The sequence below is a fragment of the Lepidochelys olivacea genome (genome assembly GCF_965140295.1).
Source record: "Lepidochelys olivacea isolate rLepOli2 genome assembly, chromosome: 1".
NCBI lineage: Eukaryota > Metazoa > Chordata > Testudines > Cheloniidae > Lepidochelys > Lepidochelys olivacea.
The window spans coordinates 280,004,638-280,029,365 of NC_140411.1; the positions used below are offsets into that span (position 1 = coordinate 280,004,638).

The window sequence follows — 24,728 nt, forward strand, 5'->3', positions numbered from 1 at the left end:
CACTAAATGGGCTAAATATTGTTTATGATAGAAGCTTACTGTTGAGTTTCTATATAGAATATACCAGTGTGCTATTTATCGTCAGAGCACATCAGCACAACACTGTCCTTCCTCAATTTTCCATTGAAATCAGTGGAAGGTTGACTAAGGAAGGAATACAAACTGAGTCAGGAAATAACCAAGATTAGTAGGTTAAACTTTTATCTTGTTGGTCTAGAGCCAGATCTGGGGACTGCAGCTTCTATGACACACAACATTCAGGAGCTCTGAGCATCATAACTGCATCAGAGACTAGTTTGCATTTTGAAAGGGAAGTTTCTCTCAATTCAAGACATCTGTGCAATGTTTTCATGGCTGCCCAAGGTTCTCCCTCCTCTCACTGTTGGAGTCACAGACTACTGTCAGCCTAACTGGCTGACATGTATTGGCAGTTCCACGTAGGGGAATGATTATAACATCGGAATTGGGGGTGGAGAGTGGGATTATCCCTGGGCAGTTTAGCAAGCAGGTATAGAAAGAATGAATAGGCTTTTCTGTTGAAACAGAACTGTCCTCAGTCAATGTAATGGTTGCTTAGGTTGGGAGAACAAACTAGAGCCAGGAGGCTTAAGATTCTGGAGTGGGTCAGAAAGACAGTGGACCGACCCTATACTCTTTGGGGATTATCTATTGATTGATTGATTGATTTATGGAAGGAAGGAAATGAAACCCTTTTCAGTTTAATTACTCTCCCTCCAACTGACAGCCCTACCTTTGCTACTGCCATATGGTTTAGGGTGAGAAACTGGCATGTGAACAGAGTGGCTCATAGCGTGGCATGTAGCTTATTCATGCTAATTCCCTGCCTGCTCTCACTGGGTGGCTGTGCTCTCACAAACCATGTGGTTCCTCACATTCATCCATTGAGCCCAGGGCCTACTATCCCCAGGATTAGTCAGCCCAGTGTGCAGCAACATATGTGGCTTTCTGGGCTTTATTATGCCTCACAGTTCCATATAAACAAGGGTCAGGATTGGGTCCTATAGTATTGCACTGTACAGAATTTAAGAGGTAAATTTTCAGATTCCAGCTGTGTATGTGGCCCAAGTGGGTTTTGTACATTCAAATTCTAACACTATTCAAAATCCACATGCAACTGTTAGAATTTTGTTAAAGCATACAAACAGGTGTTTACACCTGTAGAGTGAATGTGCTTGTATGTGTTTTAATTTTGTGTTTCTGTGAGTGGCAGTCCTATGAAGTCTTATGAAAATGTACACCTAAATATGAATAATATTTAGAAGTTACTACTGTAGATATTTTAGGTCATTTGAATAAATTATATGACGATACATAGCATGTTCTTACTGCAATTAAACTTGTTCTTGCTTTTTACTAAAACAGTATGCTAATATATATTTTATTCAAATTAACTAAAACAAATAGTGTTGTGCAAGCAACAACTGGTTTAAGATATACACTAGGTTTACATGATCTTTTATTTAATCTAAGCCAGAATAAATTGCTTTCTTTCTTCCAGAAGGTTTTCTTTACCTGTCAATTAATATAACTTGAATAACTTTCCATGATGCTATTATTTTCTGCAAGTGTATTTGCTGTCTTGACTAAGTTAATTTCAAAATTTGATTTAAAGAAGAATAAGACAAAATAAGTGTACACGTTGCAGCATAGTGTTGGACATAAGTAACTTCAATAGTGTACTAATATGTACAGTTTGAAGTGTTAGCTATTTGTTATTAGTTCTTGTGAATGCTGTTGTGTTAGGTATGTATTATAAGCATTTGCAAAATTCCACTTTCATCAGTAAGGACAGCAGGAGTCAAAAGACAATTATTTTCCCCAAAGTTCTTAATTGATTAGCATTTCTTTCATCATTACCTTTGGATATGAAATAAGTGTTCAAACAAGTAGAAGTTTATATGCCTTCAGTTTTATAGAATAAGATACATCACTTTCTTGTTTACACTATGACCTTTTATGTGTAATATAGACAGTATTAAGGGAAGCCCAAAAATAGATAATAATGTCTTCTCTCATATATAATAAACTCTCATTTATTACAAACACAGCATTAGATTTTTGTGTATAGGAAATATATCTTGTATATTCTTAATAACTTTTTGCAAAGATAAAATAAAGTGAATGACTTTACTAACAAAGATTAACTTGGTCAGTTACAAATAGTGCTGCACATAACTTTTTCAATGAATTTGGTAAATTAAATTAGTATTAGCAGTTATTCTTCACACAATGGACTTGAATGTGTTTTCAGGAGTTCTTTTCCATACCTTTCCTCTGGAACTGTTCCAATAAATTCTTATATTTAGTGTCTTGTGTACTTGTAGAAGGTTGCATTTACTGTACATTTCATAGATTAAAAGGAAATTCTATAGTAGCAACGTTAGGCTTTAAAGATTATAACCTAATGCTCACATATGTGGCTTCACTCTTCTCAGAGTCAGGTTTAAAAGGCCTTCTTAGTTAATGTCTCTTTCATGAGTGTTCAGGACACAATACACATACCTGCAAACAGACCTGCAGATTGTACTGTAGTGTTTATGGCAGATTATATAAACCTGAAAGACTGATAGAAATCACGTTACTGCACATATTTTGGTTTTTCTTCTAGGTAAGGGAACGACTGAGGGTTTCTTTAGAAAGAGTCTCTGCACTGGAAGAAGAACTAGCTGCTGCTAACCAGGAGGTAACATAAAACACTTTCTCCTCGTTTGAGGTGCAATTTTTCTAACATTCTGTCCCTTGTGTTTCCCACCACTATTATTGAAACTGTCACAAAACAATAAATTACATTCTGTATAGGCCTATTGTAAGCGGTTGTCATATTAATAAAATCTTCTGATTTCTGCTTTATTCAGATCTGTCATCGTGAGCAGACTAAAAAAACAAGGGCTAGTGACAGGTGCAAAACTTTTCTTTCCTTTACTAGATATGGAAAAGCCATGAGGCAATAGATATGTGTCAGAAATTGTAAGCAATACAACAACACAGTTGCTAAATTGGAGTTCATATCAGATATTGCTATATAACTAGGGACCTGCAAACTCAACAGTAAGTACAATATTATAATTTAAATATACCCTGGGAATGGCTTACAGAGAGAAAACTTAAAGCCGCTACATAACCTATCATAATAGGATATTTTCTCTGTGTACGCATTAACATATAGGGGTTTTTCTAATCCTGTGCTTATTACTCAAGAATGAGGATTGCAGGCTTGGCTCAGATCTTGTACAATCCTTAGTTAATAATTAATATTGATATGTATAGGTCCTCATCCAAATCCATAAAGTTTAATAGAAGTCTTTCTGTTGACATCTACTGTCTTAGGACCAGGCTTGTAGTTAATCATCTCAGTATCTAGTTGTTTTGGGGAGATTAGTTATACTCTGTGTTTGCCAGTCAGACACAAGGGAATTCTATTGAAATGATAGCTTGGAAGCCTAAGAAAAAGCACTGTAGTTCTTGGTTTGCCTTCCGAGCCTGGTAAATATGCAAAATAACATATGTACTTGTAATTGTTCTTGCTTTACAATCTACAAATCAGTAATAAGTATATTAAATACAATAGAATTTTAGCTATTTGGACAGCAAGTATCCAAACCTTTCTAACAAGTTGCAGCTCTGTTTCCTATGTTTTGACTCCATTCTTTCTCACTGAATCCTGCTTATATGAATTATTTGAACAATTTTGGTGTCACCCATTATCATCATATCTCTGACTTCATCACACTAGCATCTGGGCACCTTACAAGGTGTTTACATTTACACATTCAAGTTTACATTTAAACATTCAAGAGTTTGGTGAGAGAGACCAAACATAGAGCTCCCTGGATGCTTGTGGCTTTATTTTTCAGCTAGCACACCAGAACTGAATCAATGTAGAAGGCATAGGCAAACAAGGGGGGTTCCAAAGAGGATGGAGCCAGGCTGTTCTCAGAGGTGGCAGATGACAGAAGAAGGAGCAACCATCTCAAGTTGCAGTGAGGGAGGTCTTGATTGGATATTAGGAAAAACTGTTTCACTAGTTGAATGGTGAAGCACTGGAATGGATTACCTAGGGAGGTAGTGGAATCTCCATTGTTAGAGGTGTTTAAGGCCCGGCTTGACAAAGCCCTGGCTGGGATGATTTAGTTGGGATTGGTCCTGCTTTGAGCAGGGGGTTGGACTAGATGACCTCCTGAGGTCTCTTCCAACTCTAATCTTCTATGATTCTAAGTACATCTTGCAGCTCTTTCTAACAGTGGCCAGGTTTGTACTTAATTATCTTTCCACAAGAGGTAAATTACAGACACGCTTGGGTTTGCTACTGAGAATGATCTTCAGTCATAGTCCCAGCCAGCTGGATAATTGTGATCCACTGTAAAGGACAAAATATAGAATCAGTTGCTTCTGATACTTATTTATACCTTGGCCAATAAACACTCTACTGTACCAAGAAGGTGGCTCTTACATCTCTGGACAAAATCAGTTTCAGGGCTAGAATATAGGCAACTGACCATCCAGTAGTGAAATTTCATCTGGGCAGTTCTTAGAAACCTCTCTTCTAAAGCAAGATCAGTCTGAGCAGTAATAGGCATCAGATGGGGATGGGGAAGGAAAAAGAATGCTGGGATAATAAATATACAGATTAAAATGAATTGAAAGTGAGGATATCTGGAGTACTGTGTCCAGTTTTGAGCCCCACACTACAAGAAGGATGTGGAAAAATTGGAAAGAGTCAAGCGGAGGGTAACAAAAATGATTAGGGGACTGGAACACATGACTTATGAGGAGAGGCTGAGGGAACTCGGATTGTCTAGTCTGCGGAAGAGGAGAATGAGGGGGGATTTGATAGCTGCTTTGGAACCTGAAAGGGGGTTCCAAAGAGGATGGATCTAGACTGTTCTCAGTGGTAGCTCATGACAGAACAAGGAGTAATGGTCTCAAGTTGCAGTGGGGGAGGTTTAGGTTGGATATTAGGAAAAAACTTTTTCACTAGGAGGGTGGTGAAACACTGGAATGCGTTACCTAGGGAGGTGGTGGAATCTCCTTCCTTAGATATTTTTAAGGTCAGGCTTGACAAAGCCCTGGCTGGGATGATTTAGTTGGGGATTGGTCCTGCTTTTAGCAGGGGGTTGGACTAGATGACCTCCTGAGGTCCCTTCCAACCCTGATATTCTATTCTATATTGGAAAGGCTTTCTTGCCTGCCATCCTTAGAAATGTTATACAAACTTACTGTGTTAATAATGCTGAAAACATTTAGAAGGACATTAATCAACAAAGCCTGTCAAGATCATTCACACAACATGAATACTGGTATTTCAGTTTCTGCCTGCTGTAGCTCAAAACTGAAAATGTATTAAAAAGAACTTGGCAAGGAGATATACAGAAGGGAATTGATGAATTACATTCAAAAAATCAGTGCATTTTGAACAGGAGTTCAGCTAATGTTCACAGTTATTTAATTAAGCCCAAAAATGGATTAGACATCATCATTATATAGGGGCTGATTTAACACCACGATCTCCAGTGAATGTACCCAGCCAGTGTTCATCTGAAAGACATAAATTGGATGTAGTGTATGTGAAAAGAAATGGGGCAAGTTTCCAAGGCAATTGGGTTCAGGGCTTTCAGTAATTTCTATATTGCTGTCACTCTGTGTCTGTTCTTCTAAAACACTCACTACTAACGGGCAATGTTCCTCCCTTGATAATTCGTATTATTTTTCTCCATATCCATGTTGTTTTCATTGTAGCAACACACTCCATAGTCAGGACTAATATAGATACCTAAATGATGGCAATAGGTTGATACCCTGATTAAAATGTTGTATCACTAGGGGAAAGACACACAGAAGATCCAGGTTTAGTAAACCACAGGAATACGTTGATATGTGCCTAGGTCATGGCTGACCTGACAAAAGTGCCCAAACCTACAGAACTACAAGGAATCACATAAGAAATTCAGAGAGGTTAGGCACTTAATGAGACAGATACTCCAAACAATAAACACCTACAGACTTACACTGGGAAAAGATAAATAAGAGCCTGTACTCCTAAATGGGCCTTGTAGCCTAATTCCTAAATAACCAGCATTAATAAACGTAATGACAGATGTGAGAAATGTAGGTAACATTGTGAACACAGGCAAAACCTGTTTGGTTTCAGCTTTGGTTATAAACCAGAAACTTATGCAATAATTTAAAGCTGGCAGCAAACAAAAACCTGTAAAGATGAAACTACAGGGAGAGTTGAGATAGGCAAAATATAATTACCCAAATTGGAATTTGATCCAAGTTTTCACCTCTCAGGGGCAACTTCTTTTACTGGGGGGAGATAAAGCTAAAAAATAAAATAATAGCCGTTGAATAACACCTTAATGAATAGTTTTGTACCACAACTAAATTTGTCCATTTAATAAAGTGAGATAAACAAAATTCTGTTTCAAAATCAGTGTTTCGTATATTTGTTAATGGAAACCCTAATTTTTGGGGTTCTAATGTCCCCTAAAACGCAGTTGTCGACATCCACACTACTTTTCCAGAAAGAGCTGTGGGCGCACAAGTGGCCTTAAGCCTCCTTTATGTCACCAGAATGCTGGAATAGTGACCTATGGAGAAGAATCTCCCCTACTAAATCAGAAACATCACTTCCTACTGAGCCTGTGTTTTTCTTGGTCTACTGCCTGGACACTATCTAATTAGATCGCTACTTGTGATATTTCCCTAACTGGGTTTGACTTTACATATTCTGATGGTAAAGACAGTATTTTAATTCTTAGATGTCCGAGGAAAAGTGCTCAGCTGTACTTTTCAAAACCACGTATATCCTCAAATGGTACATTACTATTCTGTTTCCTCAGAGTTAGGAGTTCCTAAAAAGAGCAAATATATGATTTCTTTGCCTCAAATGAATCCTCAAATGAATGTACTATAGAAATGATGCAGGTTTTATAAAATGAAGAAATTTTTGAAGGTTTAAAAAGAAAAATCAAAGTAGGTTTTTTTGTTTGTTTTGTGTTATTTTTTAAATCAAGAAAGATATAACGTACCTTAAATTATCACACGACCCACCATATTAAATATAATATGCCTAGTGAAGAATTTCCCAAACTAGGTTACATTAGCTGTCGTGTTCACTGAGCAGTCCACCTTTCATATTCTTTATGACTTGCATTTTATATCGTCCATATTCGCACCTATGATGCTTAAGTTTCATAGTCACTTTCTATTGAAGCGTTGTTTACAAACAATAAAAATTAAGTTTTAAAGACTCAATCCTACAAGGGGTTGAGCAGCTCCAATATGTTCTGAATGCCTTCAACTCCCTTACAAATCAGTGGGTGCACTCACCACCTTACAAAATCAAGGCCTAACAACACTTTGGGGAACTGCCTTGTTTTTGACAACTAGAAACAAAATGGTGGTGAAAGTCGCTGAGGGGCAGCATTCTTAATTTCCGTTAATTTCCCCATGAAGAATATTACTGCAGTAGGTTTTTAAATTTGAGTTCAGCTATTGTATGTAATCCAACAATTACATACAATAGCCACCATTAAAATGCTAGCATTTTCCTACAATTATCATACAGTTGTATCTGGGTTACTACATTTTTCTTTAATGTTTATAATAGGAGATATATGTGCTCACATTTGGCAAGTGTTGACTTTTCATATTTTTTTCTGTAGCTGTTACATATATGCTAGCTTTTTGCAATAGTTGGCGAGGGGGTTTGGTCATAATAGTTAAAAGTACTGTGCATACTCACATAGGTATTCATTTACACACCACACCACTCAAGTGTGTCAGTGGTGTTGCATTTCCAGGAGCCACACTTCTACCTATTCCAAAGGCCCCAGATGTGATTAAAGAACTGTGTGGGAGATGATTGTAATTAGCAATTGATTTCTGCTGCTAGTCCTCCAGCTCACAATAGGTGGTGCATCCAACACTGAAGTTTGGTAGTCTACTAATCTCTGCCTGGGAACATTTGTCAGATAGGATAGAAACTTGTTCAAATACCAGCCAGTTCCTGACAGCCACTAGTTCCTGACAACCAGTTCCTTGCCCACTAATCTGAGTGGGACTTGCCCTTTTTTCTTTTTTTCTTTTTTGATAAGAGCTGGAATATAAAATTGCCTGCCTGTCTCTCTGTTCTGTAGCATTCTGAGCTGTATTATTGAGACTGCTGGCAGGGCAGCCTGCCCTCATAACCCCCACCTTTTGATGTTCTGTTACTAATATTATGAAATTCAGACTTCATTAAGAGCTTGATTAAATTATGGACATCTCCAGCAAACTGAAACAGATGCTTAATTAAGCTCTATTTATCTCAGAGAAAAAGGCAGGCGGTGAACACTTGGCCCTAGGTGCTTGCTGTCCACGTTAGAAAATCTCCGGGAGCCAGATCAGACTTGGGGCATATTTAAGAGACTCCAGCAGCCTCTGAAGGATGCAAATTCAGAGTGCCTGGAAACATGATGCAGCTTCATGTGGTTGTAACATGCTTCTCACATCCCCTTCTTGCACCACTGCTCCATGGAAAGGACAATTCTTGTCACTTCCATCAAATTAGAGTTCACTTCATCCCAGAACTATCTGAAGTCTCAACAAGCACTATTTCATCTAGAAACTACCTCTAAACCCTTTCCCCTACTCTTGTCCTTACCACCAAGCCTGGTAATTCACTGGCTCAGTATACTGGAATCAACCCTGGTTGTGGAATTTGTTGCTTACTTGCAAGATGTGGAACACAAATTCCCCCCGCCCCTTCCTAGCTGTGTTACGCCATAAGCGTTCCACATCTGTAAACGCCCACATATTGGCAACATCATATGGGGCCCTCCAAGACCCTTTTATTTTAGTTCAAAAACAAGCTCTTACATTTTCCTGGATCAAATGAGTAGAAAACCACATAGAGATCATTCAGATTTCATAGAATGTTTTATCTCAGAGGAAAGATCATTCTTCTTGGGGAACACTAATGAGACCCCTGTGACCTCTGTAGAACATTGATACAAGTGCATCACCAGAGAGAGCATAGGTTCATCAGTCACTGCACCTCCAAACCCTTTATCTCAGCATTTGTTCCAAATGCCAAACACTAATGCATTATCTCCATTAACTGAGAGTCTGCTTTGACCTGGGTATCTTTAAAGTCCCTATCAGTACTGTTCCTGTTCGAGGTAATTTTTAATGGACACTTGTGATTGTCTCCAAAATTGGAGCCTTACATTTCCTGTGTCTTTTCCAGGCACTCCATCCTCCTCTGCTGAATTCTACTCATCCTTTCCAAGATAAAATTAAGAAGCAGGGTTATTCATCTCCCACTTCCAGAGCTCTCAGTGAAGTTGCAAGAAGGCTGGACCATAGGCATTTACTTCATACAACCGCATGCTTGTGTGACCTCTGTCCTCCTCTTTGGCCTTTGCTAAATGGACATCAGTAAATGTCTAATATTTGCTGGAATTCACTTTAAATTAAAACACACAGTAAAAGTTACAAAAATACATTACTGAACTCCTCTTTCTTACAGGTGGGATTAGCCTTCACCATTAGGAGTTTATATAGAGAGAGGAAGATAAAAATTGCTATAATGGATCAAACCTGAGGTCCATCTATTCTGACATGCTGTAGGTGGCCAATACCAGATGCTTCAAAGGAATGTGCAAGAAACCATTTTGTCAACACTTCCTAAAGAAAAGTTTTCTCTTAACCCAGAGTGGTTAGTGATGAGCTTATGATGCATCCCTTATTTATCTTATAGTTAATCATTATTATAGCACCCATGGAATCAGTCATCAGTAATTTTAGCACTTAATTTTAGAGATCACAGTAAAAGGTTGATTTGGGGTTTGATTCTTTTTAGCCTATTCCATGAACTCCAGAAAATGCAGTCACTTGGTGTTAGCTCACCTATGCAGTCACAAAGGGCCAAAACCACAAATGAAATTCTTTGTTTCTTCTGTACAAGGTGGGCCAAGAAATGGAGAAATCATATGGGGGCATTCCGCAATTATGGAAAATTTTGGCCCCACTTATTAAGGATAATGCAGCACAGCATAGTCTATGCCAGTATTATTACCTGTAAATATTTAATGTAGTATGTATTTTTAAAAGGATAACCTTATCCATCTATAGAGTGTTGTGTTTACACATAGTTCTACATACGTATATTCAAAGCTACGTGTTTGAAAGGTTCACAGCAGCTTGGCGTATAAACGCAGTTAGTCGCATTACTCTCTTGATACCATGGGGCTTGTGCATTAACGCACCATGGAAAATACACCCCATCATGCAAAACGATTGTTTTGGGTAAGAATATTATTTGGATAAACAGTTTTGCTAAGAAAAATGTTTATTAGTTGAACATGTGTTATATGTGATACTTATTTCAAACCCAAAACCTGAAACAAAGAGAATAAACTGGAATCTCTAGGGGAAATTCAGTGGCTTGTGTCATGCAGAAGGCCAGGCTAGATGATCATAACGGTCCCTTCCAGCCTTAAAATGTATTAACTCTATAAGGAACATTTTGGTGTAAAAACCGTAATATCCTTTACATATAAATATTACTCACCCCATTGTCTTTTCTCTGGATGATGAAAAAAGAAGTTACTGTCTCATATAGTCTCCATTATGTGTTATATTTATCCATTATTTTAAAAATTCTAAAATCATGGGTTATACAATTCTAATTCCGGAGAGAGCTCCTCCACAGTTAAGGTTGTGTTCTGTGTCCATTACAAAGCACTTTTGTCCATTACGATGTCTACTACTAGCACCACCATTACACCTGTAAAGAGATCTATCGTCTTTCACCATGATTTCCATAACTTTCTACCATAAGCAATTAACATTTCTCAGAGAAACATTATGAGAGGGAAAAAAGGCCATATGCCTTTCTCAGTGGTGGCAAATACAGGTTTCTGAACATTCTTTCAGTGTGCAGAACCATGGTACAAAATTTCATTGAGACATCTTATCTCTTCTGTTGACTTCCCAGAATACATTGAGCCTGTTTCTGTGGCTGACCGCAAAATATTGCTGACAAGATTGTGGCATCTGGCAGAAGTAAACGGGTTATTCAGCGACTCCACTCTTTCTTTTCTGAACAGTTCAGAGTGGTATTGTGTAGCTGCTCAGCTACCCTGCTGGTCTGCTCTCACTTGGAGTCCAGCAAGGTTCTACTCTGTCACCCCTACACTTCAGACCATGGCCACTTGTGACATATTTTGAAAGCTTTAAGGCTACAGTGCCATCAGTTCTCTGGTAACATTGAAATCTACATCACTTTCTCATCAGAGCTGAACAGCCTCCTAAGTATTTAAAAATAGGAATAACAATAGCAATCCTGCTTTCTGCCTAGTCTGCAGGAGAAATTGCTTGGGGTGGGGGTTAGGATAAGAGAGAATGGATGTGTGGCATGCTTGTGTGTGTGTGTGTGTGTGTGTGTAACTTGCTTTTGGGGAAACCTTAGCTGAAGAGATGGGGTTTACATTTCATTATGAATGCAATGAGATTAATAGTCATTCTTACCTCTTCTGGTAGCATTTGTGTTTTCTGTTGTAGGCATGTCAGCATCTTGTGCTTATTTTGTTATGTAATCAGATTCCACACAGGCAGACAAATAAAAATATCATTAAACAAATAAATATTCCAAGATACAATTTTTAAATTGATCAGCCTGCTCCAAGACATTTCTAGCTACTGTTTTGGTCCTTAAGAGAAGCAATCAGTTTCTGTGAACTAAGTTGTGCCTTAAATCCTCTATGAATATCCCTGTTTGTCCAATGCCAACATTTTTCTTATTTCTTGGGGTCATCTCTCTGATATTTCCACTCCATTCTACCTACTTTTGAACCTATATTTTCTAATAGATTTTATTGTTTAAAAGATTTGTAAGGAGTTTGAATCATCCTGGCACTGATTTATTTTTGAAGAGCAGAAGATATTTACTTAGCTTCACTGCTGCTGTTTACAAAACAGCATGAGATCTCCTATTAAAACTCTAGATTTTCTGCTATCATGGCTCTGTATGTACCAATGAGCAGACATAAGTTGCTCTTAAGGTATTATCAGTAGAATTTTTGTTTCCCATGGCACTGTTAATTGCACCTTTTTAACAAAAGGAAATACAAGAATCTTAAGACACACATGAAGAAAGGAAACAAAGAGCAAAAAGCTATAAAAAATTGCTGTTTGCTAGTTCTACTATTTTTTTTTTTACCATTCCCTGCTGTGCAACCAGGAAGCAACTGTTATAAAAGATATATTAAAATGGCTCCCTGCTGAGTTTTAGATGTTTGACGTCTATTTTGCAAATCTCTTCAATCTACCTCTATTCTGTTTGGCTGAAACATTTGTCTTGATGAAACCTTGATCCCCCATGAGTAGAAACATTTTTAATGCCTTGCTTTTGTCTCTGTATTCATGATAACTGCAGGTTAAAAAATGCCAAGTTTTCCTACCCTCTTTCTCTGTTAACACAAGGATTACCACTGAAACAGGCACTTTGATCAAAAAAGAGCATAAACCTGACCCATTATTTTTTCTTACAAAAGTGTGTTCAAACATTTCCTAGGGCTCACTATTTGATGGTTTGAACAATCCACATGCCAGTATTTCAATGTAATAGATAGATTATATCTTTCTTTTGTTCTCTGATCCATGTGCGTATTTTAGGAAACATGTACGTGCCAAATTATCGATTGCTTGACAATCATATATGGCTTCTCCCCCTCAAGGATTTACGGTATCACTATATATACAAAGATCATCTGCCTCCCTTGTTGCTCTGACCATGTCCTCTCCCCCTTCCCCTCCCATTTGAATCCCTCCACTGGCTACCTCCTCATCAGGCACAAGGTTCTTGTTTAATTTTTATGGCTCTTTGCAACTTAGCCTTCACCCCTAGTAAATTAGTGTGACATCGACCCCAATCTTATCTCTGTCACTGTTCCCAGATGTACCATCAATCAGTCAGCTTCTCACTCAAACACATCTCTGTTTTCCCCCACACTGCCTCTTATGCCAGGGAAAACTCCCCAATAAAATCTGTATAGAGACACTATCTTATCTTCCTTCAGATCCCTCCTTAAAATTCATCTCTATCATGATGCCTATAAAATCCTGCCTGCTGATCATAGTAAGGCCGGTGAGGAGATCTGACTGTTCCTTCTCCTCTGGCCTTTCCTTACTCCCTACTTCTGTCCCAATTTGAAAAGGAAAACACATAAACAGCATAAGTAATCAACAAAGCTGTGCCAGTTCTTCACCGTATTAATTTGCCTGTATGTTATATACTCATCAGCCTTGCTCTGTTTGTGTGCTTTAGATTCTAAGTCCTTGGAGGGAAGAATTGTCCCTTTTCCACATTTGTTCAGCAGAGCCCAGGACAGTGGGGACCTGATCCTGACTGTGGTCTTTGAGTGCTGCAGTGACAGAAATATTTACTGCTCCCTCTAATAATAATCTGTTTCCACATTGATATTTAAGTAAATTTAAACCAGGACTTGAGTTGTGCTGGAATACTCCAGAATGCCATTCTGGCACCTTTTTGAGAGCCAGAAATGTGTTCGGGCACTTTCGATGCTATCATTTCTGATAGGGGGGCCTGGGTCACAGGCTGGGTCACATATGCTGGTGCCCTCTGCCATTCCCCTCCCCACCAGCCCAGAGCTCCCTGCTTTGGTACAGTCCCCGCTAATTGCAAGCACAGCTGAGCTGGGAAGTATGCTGGGGGTGAGCGTTGCTCCCTTCACCCCACGCTTAGCTGGGGGAAAGGGAGGCTGCTCTGCCCAGTGTCAGGATGTGCCAGGGATTTGTCTGGAGAGCTGCACCGCTGATGGATCAGCCAGCACTAGCAAGGAGGCTCTGGCGGTGTCGGAGCATGGCATAGCCCCTGGCAACAGTTCCAAGGCACACAGTAAAAGGAGGTACAGTGTGGAACCTGCTGCCATGGGACTTACACGTCTCTCCAGACCCATGGGAAGCTGCCCCAGTTTGCATTACCATCACTTCTGAGCGATAGTGCCAGAAGTATGTTTTGGCATGTCTTTTTTTAGGACTCAAGCACTGACCTGAACTACTTTTTTGTTACACAGTGATTGCCCTTTAATTGTGAATCTTGTGACTAGCAATTTCCTGCAATAGCTAAGCATGTATATTACTGTGGGTTAGGGATTGTATGTAATTCAGTGTGGGAGGGTGACCACAGCTCCTCCAGAATTAAGAACAGTGCAGGGTGATTAGGCAAATTCACTCAGGTTGTAACACTTTCAGAGTCTAGGTACCCTCACCTGGAGAGGCTCACATTTATGGGTTCAAACTGGATTCCCCAGACAAAGAAAGGACTTTTGGATAAAAAGCCTGAGTTTAAACTGACTCAGGGTCATCTTTCTGACCCAGCAAACAGACAGAACCTTCTGTCCAAGGGGGGTCGCCAAATCATAGGGAACTGTTGGAAGGACTGACACCAGCCAGAGTCTGAGATTACAACTGGGGTGATCTCTGGTAAGCTTTCTAGCATGTGTGTATCATTTTTAATATGTTTTCTCTGTAATGCTTTCACTTAAGAATATGTGTGCTTGCTTAGAAAGAGCTATGTGGAAACTCATAACTGCTGGGAATTACGTTGTTCATAGAATTTGAAAAGTAAGCAAATTGCAGATGCTGGCCTGGCTAAGCAGTCCCGCTTGCTGAAAGTATCAATGTCAGCAGAGATCTGTGCAGCCTGGAAATGCCCCGGCTAGGAGGGAGAGAGACATGGGTCTCCATCTAAGAAAGGTGATGGCTAGGGAGCCGGAAGCCTGGGGTGGGGTGGGAGAGGATCTTCTATTTTTAATTTGCAGGAATGAAAAGAAATTGGCTATCTGAGGTGCTTGCAATATATTGTGGTATTATTTATCAAAAATTTTATTTAAAAATGGCTAAACAATTCTGGCATTATTTAATGTTATAATGTATGTGATCATGCAAAAAATCATTGATGCTGATCATCTACTGAGAAGACCTACTGCTGCCAAGTGATAACCCAGTTTTTAATTAATTTAACAAGAATGTAGTACTGGGATTTTTATGACCATGATTGTTAATTATTAATATTTTAGTCTACATATAAATTGTATGTGTTGCATTTGAGTAAAAGGTTTAAGCCAGTAGTTTATCAATATTAAATAAGCAAAAGCAACCTTAATTTTTAATAGGCTCACATATAATAATAGGTGTTGTAATTAAGCTGTGAGCCATCTGATTTGTATTTTCATATTATGAAAATATTCTTTAAACTTTAACTTACTTAATAAGACTTGGATTTCCATTGATCTGCAGAAATACCAGCTTGTTTTCTGGTTTATGACCTGTGGCTGTGAAGCCTTGCGTAATTTCCCCCCACATTTTTGTGTCAGGAGTTTGTGTCCTATTGTAATAATTGGGATTACAAATTTACTCTCATAGTAATCTCAACTGTAAAAAGTATGTAAAAGTTTGTAAGATGATAGAATAACCTATAATAACAAATGTTGATGGAAAGAGGTCAAGTTGTTTTCAATAATGAATGTTATAAATAGGTGCAAGAGAACCAGACAGAGACTAAATTACTACAAACAAAAAAAAAAAAAGGCCATGTTGATATGATTCAAGGACTATGTTAAAATCATGTTTGGTAAAAACAGAAAATGTGGAGCCATAAATTAATGAACCAACATTGGTGTGTTGGATATTAGGCCTAATTGGTGGACAAAATAATGAGGATATGGGGTATTCCACTCCTCACTCCCTTTTTGATTCCTTAAAAAAAGAGATTTGGGGAAGAAAAGAGGGAAGAACAGATGGAGGCTACTGAAGCAAGCTTCACCAACATGGTTGTCACTCCCACCATCTCCTGGGATCCTGGACCTTCTTTGTTCTGATCCTGAGAGTTGTCTTGACCTAGCTGGGCCAAAGAGAGGGATCCAGATGACATTGCCATACCTAGCAGCTCCAGCTGAATTCCATACACCACTTGGGCAGAAATAGGATTGGACTTCAACAACAGTATCATCAAGAGCTGCAGCCCATTTCAACTAACTTTTTCTCTTTCCCCCCAAAAATACAGTTATTACCGTCTTTCATACCATCTAAAAAACTGTCAACTAAGGAGACTTTTTTTCCAAAACTTTCTCCCGCTAAAGGGAAGAAGGGATGTTGTTAAAGTGAAAGCCTTATCAGTGCTTTACATTTCAAATGTTTTAACTGTTTCTCCTTCCTTTCTGTGTCTTTAATAAAAGGCTAAAAAGGATTTTTAATTATGTGCTTTCCATGGTACTAAGCAGACTGATGTCTCTGTATATCAAACCCTGAACCTTGTTTGCAAGTGTTTAATGTTGGGCAGTGACTGGGTTATGTTAACACCTTTGGCTCATTTATTCCATGTAAATTAATACAACAGTCTCCTCCAGCCTCTTTCTCCTACCCATATATGGACATGTCTACACCACAAACTTAAGTTGACTTAAGTTATGTCAATGTACAGTCACCGCTGTATTTAAACCGCTGGTGTATGTCCACACTACGCTTCTTGTGTCAGTGAAGCACGTCCACATCGCATTGATACAGAGAGCAGTGCACCATGGGTAGCTATCCATTGTGCAACTGGCCACCATCTGCCACAGGATGTTCTGGGAAGGGTTTGCAATAAATACCTTATGGGGGCAGGCTCAGTTTCCCATGATGCAGCTTTCTCTGTCCCATCATTCCATGGGCTTCCTAGTACGTTTCATGCTGCTTTTCAACAGTCCCTGAAAACTGCCTGCCTGCCTGCCATCTCTGTCAGAAAGTATGAATCCTGCACTGCTCTCCAGTATTGTGATGAGTGTTATGAACACAACACGCCCGACCCTGCAATATTTCATGAGCTGTGACGATGATGATGATGATGATGATGATATGGTGTCTGCCCAGCTGTATGCCATGGACAGAAACAATTCAAGATTACTGTTGGCATTCATAGAGCAGCTGCACACAGTGGCCCATCAGTTCTGGGCTCAAGAAACAAGCACTGAGTGATGGGATTGCATTATTATGCAGGTATGGGATGACAACCAGTGGCTGCAGAACTTTCGGATGTGAAGGCCACATTCCTGGAACTGTGTGTGGAGCTTGCCCCCAGCCCTCCGGCACACGGGCACCAAAATGAGAGCTGCACTCATGGTGGAGAAGCAAGAGGTGATGGCTGTGTGGAAGCTGGCAACGATAGATTGCTACCGATCAGTTGTGAATCAGTTTGGAGTGGGGAAATCCACCATGGGGGCTGCAGTGATGCAAGTGTGCAGGGCCAATAATCACCTCCTGCTATAAAGGACTGTGACTCTGGGCAATATGCGTAAAATAGTGGATGGGTTTGCAGCAATGGGATTCCCTAACTGTGGTGGGGTGATAGTTAGCATGCATATCCCCATTTTGGCCCCAAACCACCTTACAACAGAGTAAATCAGCAGAAAGGGCTACTTTTCTATGGTATTGCAAACGCTAGTGGACGATTGTGGTCATTTCACCACCATCAATGTGGGCTGGTCAGGGAAGGTACATGACACATGTATCTTTAGGAACACAGACATGTACAGAACGCTGCAATCAGGGTCTTTCTTTCAAGACCAGAGGATTACTACGGCAGATGAGGAAATGCCAATAGTGATCCTGGGAAACCCAGCCTACTTCTGTGGCTCATGCAATCTTACACCAGCCACCTTGACAGCAGCAAGGAGCACTTCAACAATAGGCTTAGCAGGTGCAGAATGACGGTTGAATGTGCCTTTAAAGGGGCACTGTCTCCTCAGCAGGTTAGACCTCAGTGAGGAAAATATTCCCATAGTTATAGCTGCCTGCTGTGCCCTCCATAATATATGTGAATCAAAGGGGGAGACATTTTCCCAGGGGTGGAGCGAGGAAGTGGAGCAGCTGTCTTCTTCTTTTGAGCAGGGCTGTAAGAAAGGCTCAATGGGGAGCCATTTGGTCAGGGAGGCTTTGAAGGAGGATTTTAATAATGGGCCACTGTAATGTGTGTTGCTGTAATGTGTTTAGCCAGGCTTTTTTGTGTGTGTGTGTACCATGGCATGAACCTTGTAATGATTACTATGTGTGTGCTACTATAACACTGCAAATGCACCTATTGGTACCGTCTCCGAATGTTAGCAGTAGTCGCCATATATTAGAGAATAATAAGATTGACTTTCCATAAGTACATTTTTATTCCACATCCATGCAGATATATTTATGTATTGGTAACCTAAACTTCATACATACAGAGAAAAGTATCTTTAAAGGGGAAGCACATTTGCAAGTGAGGCTCTCAGAGCTGGATGTATGTCCAGCTATTGTTCTACAAATTGTCCCACGGGATGGAGTGTCCGGGATAATGCAGACGCCCCCGAGCAAATGAGGAATGTGGGCAAGGGCAGTGAGGGGAGGTGCAGGAAGGCAGTTCCGTATGGGCTGCAGGGGGAAGCATGCATGGATGTGTTCAGCCTGAAGTTCAGTCAGGAACCACAATATGTCTGTTTACTCCCTGAGCAGCGCTATTATCTGTTCCTGCCCCTGTTTCCTATCCTGACTATCCCGGCACAATCTGTCACTGACTACCTCCCTCCATGCTGTCTGCTCACAATCCAAAGCACCAGACGACTGCAGCACCTCCTTGAGCATGTCTGCTTTACTCCTCCAGTTCCTTTTCCTTATCTGAGTGAGGTGCTCCACCAGTGTGCAGGAGATGGTCAAGGGCTCATCTGCATCTGCTAAAGAAACAATAGACAGAGATATCATTGTCAGTGAGCTTACACCCTTGATCCAACCAAGTGTCAAGCACATCTATCTCAGTTTCCCTTGGCACTCACACAGTGTGGTGGTATCCCCAGCCATGGTGAGTATGGCTCGGGAGGCAAGGAGGTGAGTTGAGACAAAGCAGGGGGTAGCCATGGGGTATCAGTACCAGTGCCTAGGGCTACTGTACTGAATACTGGCACCATTTTCCACAGGCAGGGGTGATTGCAGCTGATATCTCACTCCTGAGGTTAACCGAGGCTGCAAGGGTCCAGCTCCTGCATGTGTGTGGCTGAAGACAGGGACCATGTGCTACTGGCTTGTGTGCTGATATGGTGCCTGCTGAAGTAATTGCTGAGTGGTGTGGTAAAGTTTCCTACCACAGGCAAAGAAACAAAGCAGCCCTTCCAAGAAAAATCCTTCGGTAGAGGATTGTGGAGTACCTCCAGGAAAGGTTCCTAGAGATCTCTCTGGAGGATTCACAGGACATCCCAGTGTGCATAAACAAACTTTTCCGCAAGGCCCTCTCTGCCTGGCTGTACAGGGGAATGAGAAGCAGATAGAAACTGTTCCTGCATTGGTTATTTCACTATTTCTTGTAGCCTGATTAAAAAAAGCAGTACATGACCAGAGGTGTCCCTGCAGTATTGATGCAGAGTAATTATCAGAGGTTCCCTCCTCTGCATCATGCTTGCCAGAGCTGGACTGCTGGAACTGGCTAGACTGCTCAGGAGTCAAAAAGAGGTCCTGGCTCACCACACAACCAGACCTCCCTGTCACCTGTCCCCCATCCTCCTCTGCCTCCTCTTCCTCGTCCAGCATGCCATCTTCTGGGTTTATTTCAGTGGCCAGTGACCCCCAGCTCCTCCCAAATATCCACAGGGCTCTTGACAGTAGAAGTGGGGTCACCGCTGAAGATGGTGGCTCCTTGTAACTCCTTGTAGAAGCAGCACGTCTGCAGCTTTGCACCAGAACAGCTATTTGCCTCCCTTGACTTCTGATACGCCTGCCTCAGCTCCTTGATTTTTACACAGCATTGCTATGTGTCCCTGTCATAGCCCTTCTCTACCATGTTGTGAGTGATCTGGCCATTGATATGAAAGTTCATGTGGCTGGGGCAGAGCGGTGACTGCACAACCTCCTCTCCCCACAGATCCAGGAGATCCACCACCTCCCACGTACTCCAGGCAGGAGGACATTTGCTGCATGGATCTGGCGTGGTCAGCTGGGCAGTTGCTCTCCACGCCAAGCAAAGAGGAAGAGCAATTTCAAAATTTCCCAGGGCTTCAGAGGAGGAGGGCCGTTCACCTGTGTATCTGGCTGCAGGGCAGTGGAGTTCAAAACTGTGACCAGAGTGGTCACGGTGGGCATTGTGGGACAGCTCCTGGAGTCCACTTAGGGTGACATAAGCACCCTACACTGACACTGCATCACTCTAATTCCATCGCAGAAAGCTCTATGCCTCTTGTCCAGACGTTTTTATTAGGTCGGTGTAGCAGGTGAGTTAAAGCATTGCAGTGTGTACACTTCCATAGTTAGGTTGGCGTAAGCTGCCTTACGTCAACTTAACTTTGCAGTGTAGACTTGCCCTAAAATACTCTAAGTCTGACCCCCAAAACTCTCATTATCCCAGCAGATCTCAGAGTATTCCTTGGATTCACATTTACAACGATTCGGCAAGGTGCTTAACATGCATAAATTGACTTCACTGGGACTACTTGTGTTCCTAAAGATACACACATTTAAATACCTTGCTGAATCAGGGCCTGAAATACCAAAGCCCATTAGAAGATAGAAGTGCATGGCCATCTATAGAGAAGCACTGTGTCTCTGAAGTGACTGTTAAGCACTATGCTGCTCTCACCAGGATTGTGCTTCCCTAATTAGTAATCCTTTCTGGCTTTGTCAAAAAGTTAGGAAACTCTCAGTTCATATTAACTTGTAAGTTGATTTATCACTGGGTGCCAGGGAAAACAATGTACATGAGCGCTCCACTGGTCCATCTAGAGGCGCTGACCCTCTACTTCCACATGTGTAGGGCAAGATCCATGTGTCACACTGGTCTGGAATGGCTCGCGAACATGAGTGCCAACCTCAGGGCAGACTGTTCAGGAACAGGGCGCAAACCCCATACTGGTTGTGTGTTCTATTATTAGAGTTCACCAACCTTGTAAGAAGTGTAAACTCCTAAAGCAATATAACAGCCTTAACAAGGAGTCACAGACAGCACCCCCTTGGGTATTCCAGTCTATCTTGCCACCCACGCAAGCTTGTCTTTGTGATAGATGGTTCCTTATACCAAAAATCACAACACTATTCAGGTTACTCCCAGTCCCAAAGAACCAGTCACTTATCCCAGGTCAAGCACACCCCAGATCTCTCACCAAAGACTAACTAATTAACTAATTAACTAATAAGATTAACTAATGGTTTATTAACTAAGAAAAGAAATAAGTTATTTACAAGCTTAAAGCAGATAAACATACACAAATGAGGTACCATCTTAAGTTCAAAAGGTAATAGAAGCTTCTATAAGAAGCAAGCTTTTATGTCCTTTAGGGCTAACCCAAGCTCAGAAACTTGGGAATCTCTTGCTTATGTTTAGGAATATTTGCCTCTCCAGAGTCCAGACAGCCAAAAAAAAATCTCCTAAAAAGGCATTGCTAGTTCTTTCTAGTCCTCTCCTTGTTAGTGCACTGAATACTGGCACCGTTTTTCCACAGTATAAGCTGCCTTGTGTGGACCTAACAATGTAATGTAGACCAGGCCTTAGATGCATGAATTTTCTACTCTCTCTGATTCAAGATGTGATGAGATGAACTTGTGCATGTACCCTCTTCAAGGGCATGAGGGAAGCAATCAACAAAGTCTTTTGTCCACAATGGCTTGTGTGATGTCTGTGGACCATGTGTTGGGGAGGAGATAACATCTCTTGTGGTAAACTAGCATGTCACACGTGGTAATGCTTCTCCCTTACTGCAGGAGATTTACAGTTTTAGGCCAGGTCTACACTACCCACCTATATCAGTAAAACTACATAACTCAGGGGTGTGAAAAACCCAAATCCCCGAGTGATGTAGTTATATTGACCTAACTCCCTGTGCGGCCAGTGCTGTCAACGGGAGATAGCTACCTTGGGAAGGTGGATTAACTATGCCAACAGGAGAAGCTCTCCCATCAGTGTAGGAGCATCTGCACTAAAGCATTAGAGTGCACAGCTGTACTGGGGCAGTTGTCCCGATGCAGCATTTTAAATGTATTCCTGCCCTTAGCAAACATTTTTTAGTTACAGAGCAAACATTTAAACATTACCTTATAATATACATGGGATACAGATATTATAAATTGGATTAATACATGAAACATCCTACAAGCATTCCATAAAGTTTAAAAATGAAACACATTCTCATAATTTTAATATCTATTTTAAAAATACTAACACAGAGGTAAGCCATACTGGTTTCCAGCTATTCATTTGTCAATATTCTGTGAGGCCTGGGGCCTTGGCATGAGCTGGCACTGAGATTGCCAGCTTCACACTGTGCATGGGTTGTCTTCGTGCAAGATGGGATTAGTACCTCAATAGACAGAGAAGAGGAAATGACTGGCACACTCCTACTGATTTTTAATAAGGAAATAAAATGGATTTATCTCATAAATATTTGTTTGTTTCTTTGGTGGTGGTAGGATTGTTAAAAGTTAAATATAAAGCGAGTATAAAGTGTCCCTATTAGGGTTGCCAACTTTCTAATTGCAGAAAACTGAACACCCTTGCCCCGCCTCCTACCCTACCCCTTCCCCAGGTCTCACCCCTTTTCCGAAGCCCCACTCCCCCACTCACTCCATCCTCCCTCCCTCCATTGCTAGCTCTCCCCCACCCTCACTCACTCATTTTCACCGGGCTGGGGTAGGGTGCTGGGGGGAGGGGTGTGAGGGCTCTGGCTGGAGGTGCAGGCTCTGGGATGGGGCCAGGGATGATAGGTTTGAGGTGCAGGAGGGGGTTCCAGGTTGGGGCAGGCGGTTGGGGTGAGGGGGAGGGCAGGGGGTTGGAGTGTGGGAGGGAGTTCGGATTCGGGAGGGGGTTCTGGGCTGGGGCAGGGGATGGGGCATGGGAGGGAGTTCGGGGTGTGGGCTCCGGGCGGCGCTGATCTCGGGTGGCACTGACCTCAGGTGGCATATCCCTATGGCTCCTACGCAGAGGGGAGGCCAGGGGGCTCCATGTGCTGCTCCTGCCCGCAGGTGCCACCCCTGCAGCTTCCATTGGCCATGGTTCCTGGCCAGAGGGAGCTACAGAAATAGCTCTAGGAGTGGCGCCTGTGGGCGGGGGCAACAGGCTGATCCCCCCTGGCTATCCCTCCACCTAGAAGCCAGAGGGACATGTTGCTGCTTCCCGGGAACTGCACGGAGCTGGCCATGGAGCCTGCCTGCCCTGCTGGTGCTGCAGCTAACCGGACTTTGGAGCCGTCAGGGTCCCTTTTCGATGCCTGGCAACCCTAGTCCCTTTTAGCTTTCTTTACAAAATTTTAGAAGTTTTAGAAGCTTTAGAAGCTTTCATTCATTGTACACTCCAAAGTGCCTCTCATTTCAGTAGGAATTTTGGGTGTTCAAGGAATGCAAAATCAGGTTCTTAAATGAGTAAAAAGGTGTGATTTGCAGTTGTCATTAAGGCAGCCTATATGAGTTATTAATTAGATGAAGCATTCATGTCAGCAGATTTTAAAACCAAGTTTCACTTTTTTATCATACTGGCTCATACCATATGTTTTGGGGTGGGGAGGGGGAAAGAGAATATATTCATTATCTATATCACTTTAGCTTGGGTCAATAAACTTAGTAAGATTTGTTTTTAGGTTTGATGTGTGCAAAAATAGATTTGACTTGGAACCACATTTATTATCCTAAGTGACATTTTGTTTAAGAAAGTAATTATTGAGAATTGTTTATTAATCTTTATTAATTAATGTATTGTATATTATATTGAATAATTGCAGTTTCTGCAGTATAGAAGTTTGTGCAAGCTTGTTCAACTTTTGTTCAGTACAAGCCATAGCAGTTGATCTAGCTTCTTTAGTCTTGCATCTGCAGAGCTGATTTTGGGCTATTTTAATTGATTCAGACCCATGGTTACAAAAGAAAAAAATATATAGTCACAAAAATGTTTATCCTTCCTTTGCAGCAGCAAAGTAGCATTGCATTAAAAGAGACTTTTAGGAATAATAGCACAATATAAACACTGTTGTTGTTTTTTAAAAAAATCCACTTAAAAAGCCTTATTTATCTTTAAAAATATATGTAAAATGAAACCCCTAAGATCACAACTTTTTCCTTTGTTTTCAGTGGGGAAATATCTATCTTTGTGAACTAGGATTGGGCCCTAAAATAGTTGTGCTGAAAAATATGAAGGATCTGACTAACAGCAAAAAATGAGATTTAGTTTTAAGGTTGGGATATAACCTTTAATTCACTCCACTGTGCCTTGATTTTGACATGTTATACGTCAAAAGGTTAAGAAGAGAGTCCTTGATTTTGTGCATGTAAGTCAGAGCTTTGATATTCTTTAACTGTAGTTTTAGGGTAAGGTTCATTTCCTCTCAGGATTTTCACCCTGTTATACCATATCTCATTCTTAATATGATGTCTTTTAATGTATTGTAACCATTCATATCAAAGATGATGATTTTAATACAGATATGGTATATTGAAAAATGTAATGAGAAAAATATCCCTGCACATATGGAGTAGTTGGTTTTCAGAAATAATGATGTGCAGTTAAAACAAATTAAAATATGAGCTCTAGGGTACATTATGCATAGAAGAACTAAAAATTCTATTTTTAAAAGGAAAGTCATTTTTTCATTGGAAAAAGTGCTAAAAACATCAGAGACAAAAATGGAGGATGTATACCTTTAAAAAGCCAATATTTTTAGCCTATT

At 40.8% G+C, this 24,728-nt stretch overlaps 1 protein-coding gene across 4 annotated transcripts in view; it reads left to right on the forward strand.

The window, feature by feature from the left end:
- Positions 1–24,728, forward strand: part of PPFIA2 (PTPRF interacting protein alpha 2) — a 611,661-nt gene that overhangs the window by 384,308 nt on the left and 202,625 nt on the right. For 3 of the 4 annotated variants that reach the window (XM_084639583.1, XM_084639582.1, XM_084639584.1), the window contains one exon: positions 2,630–2,704. The exons of the other annotated variant lie outside the window; for it this stretch is intronic. In XM_084639583.1, coding sequence (XP_084495709.1) covers positions 2,630–2,704 — 75 coding nt within the window. The remainder of the gene's footprint in view (positions 1–2,629; positions 2,705–24,728) is intronic. 4 annotated transcript variants of the gene reach the window in all.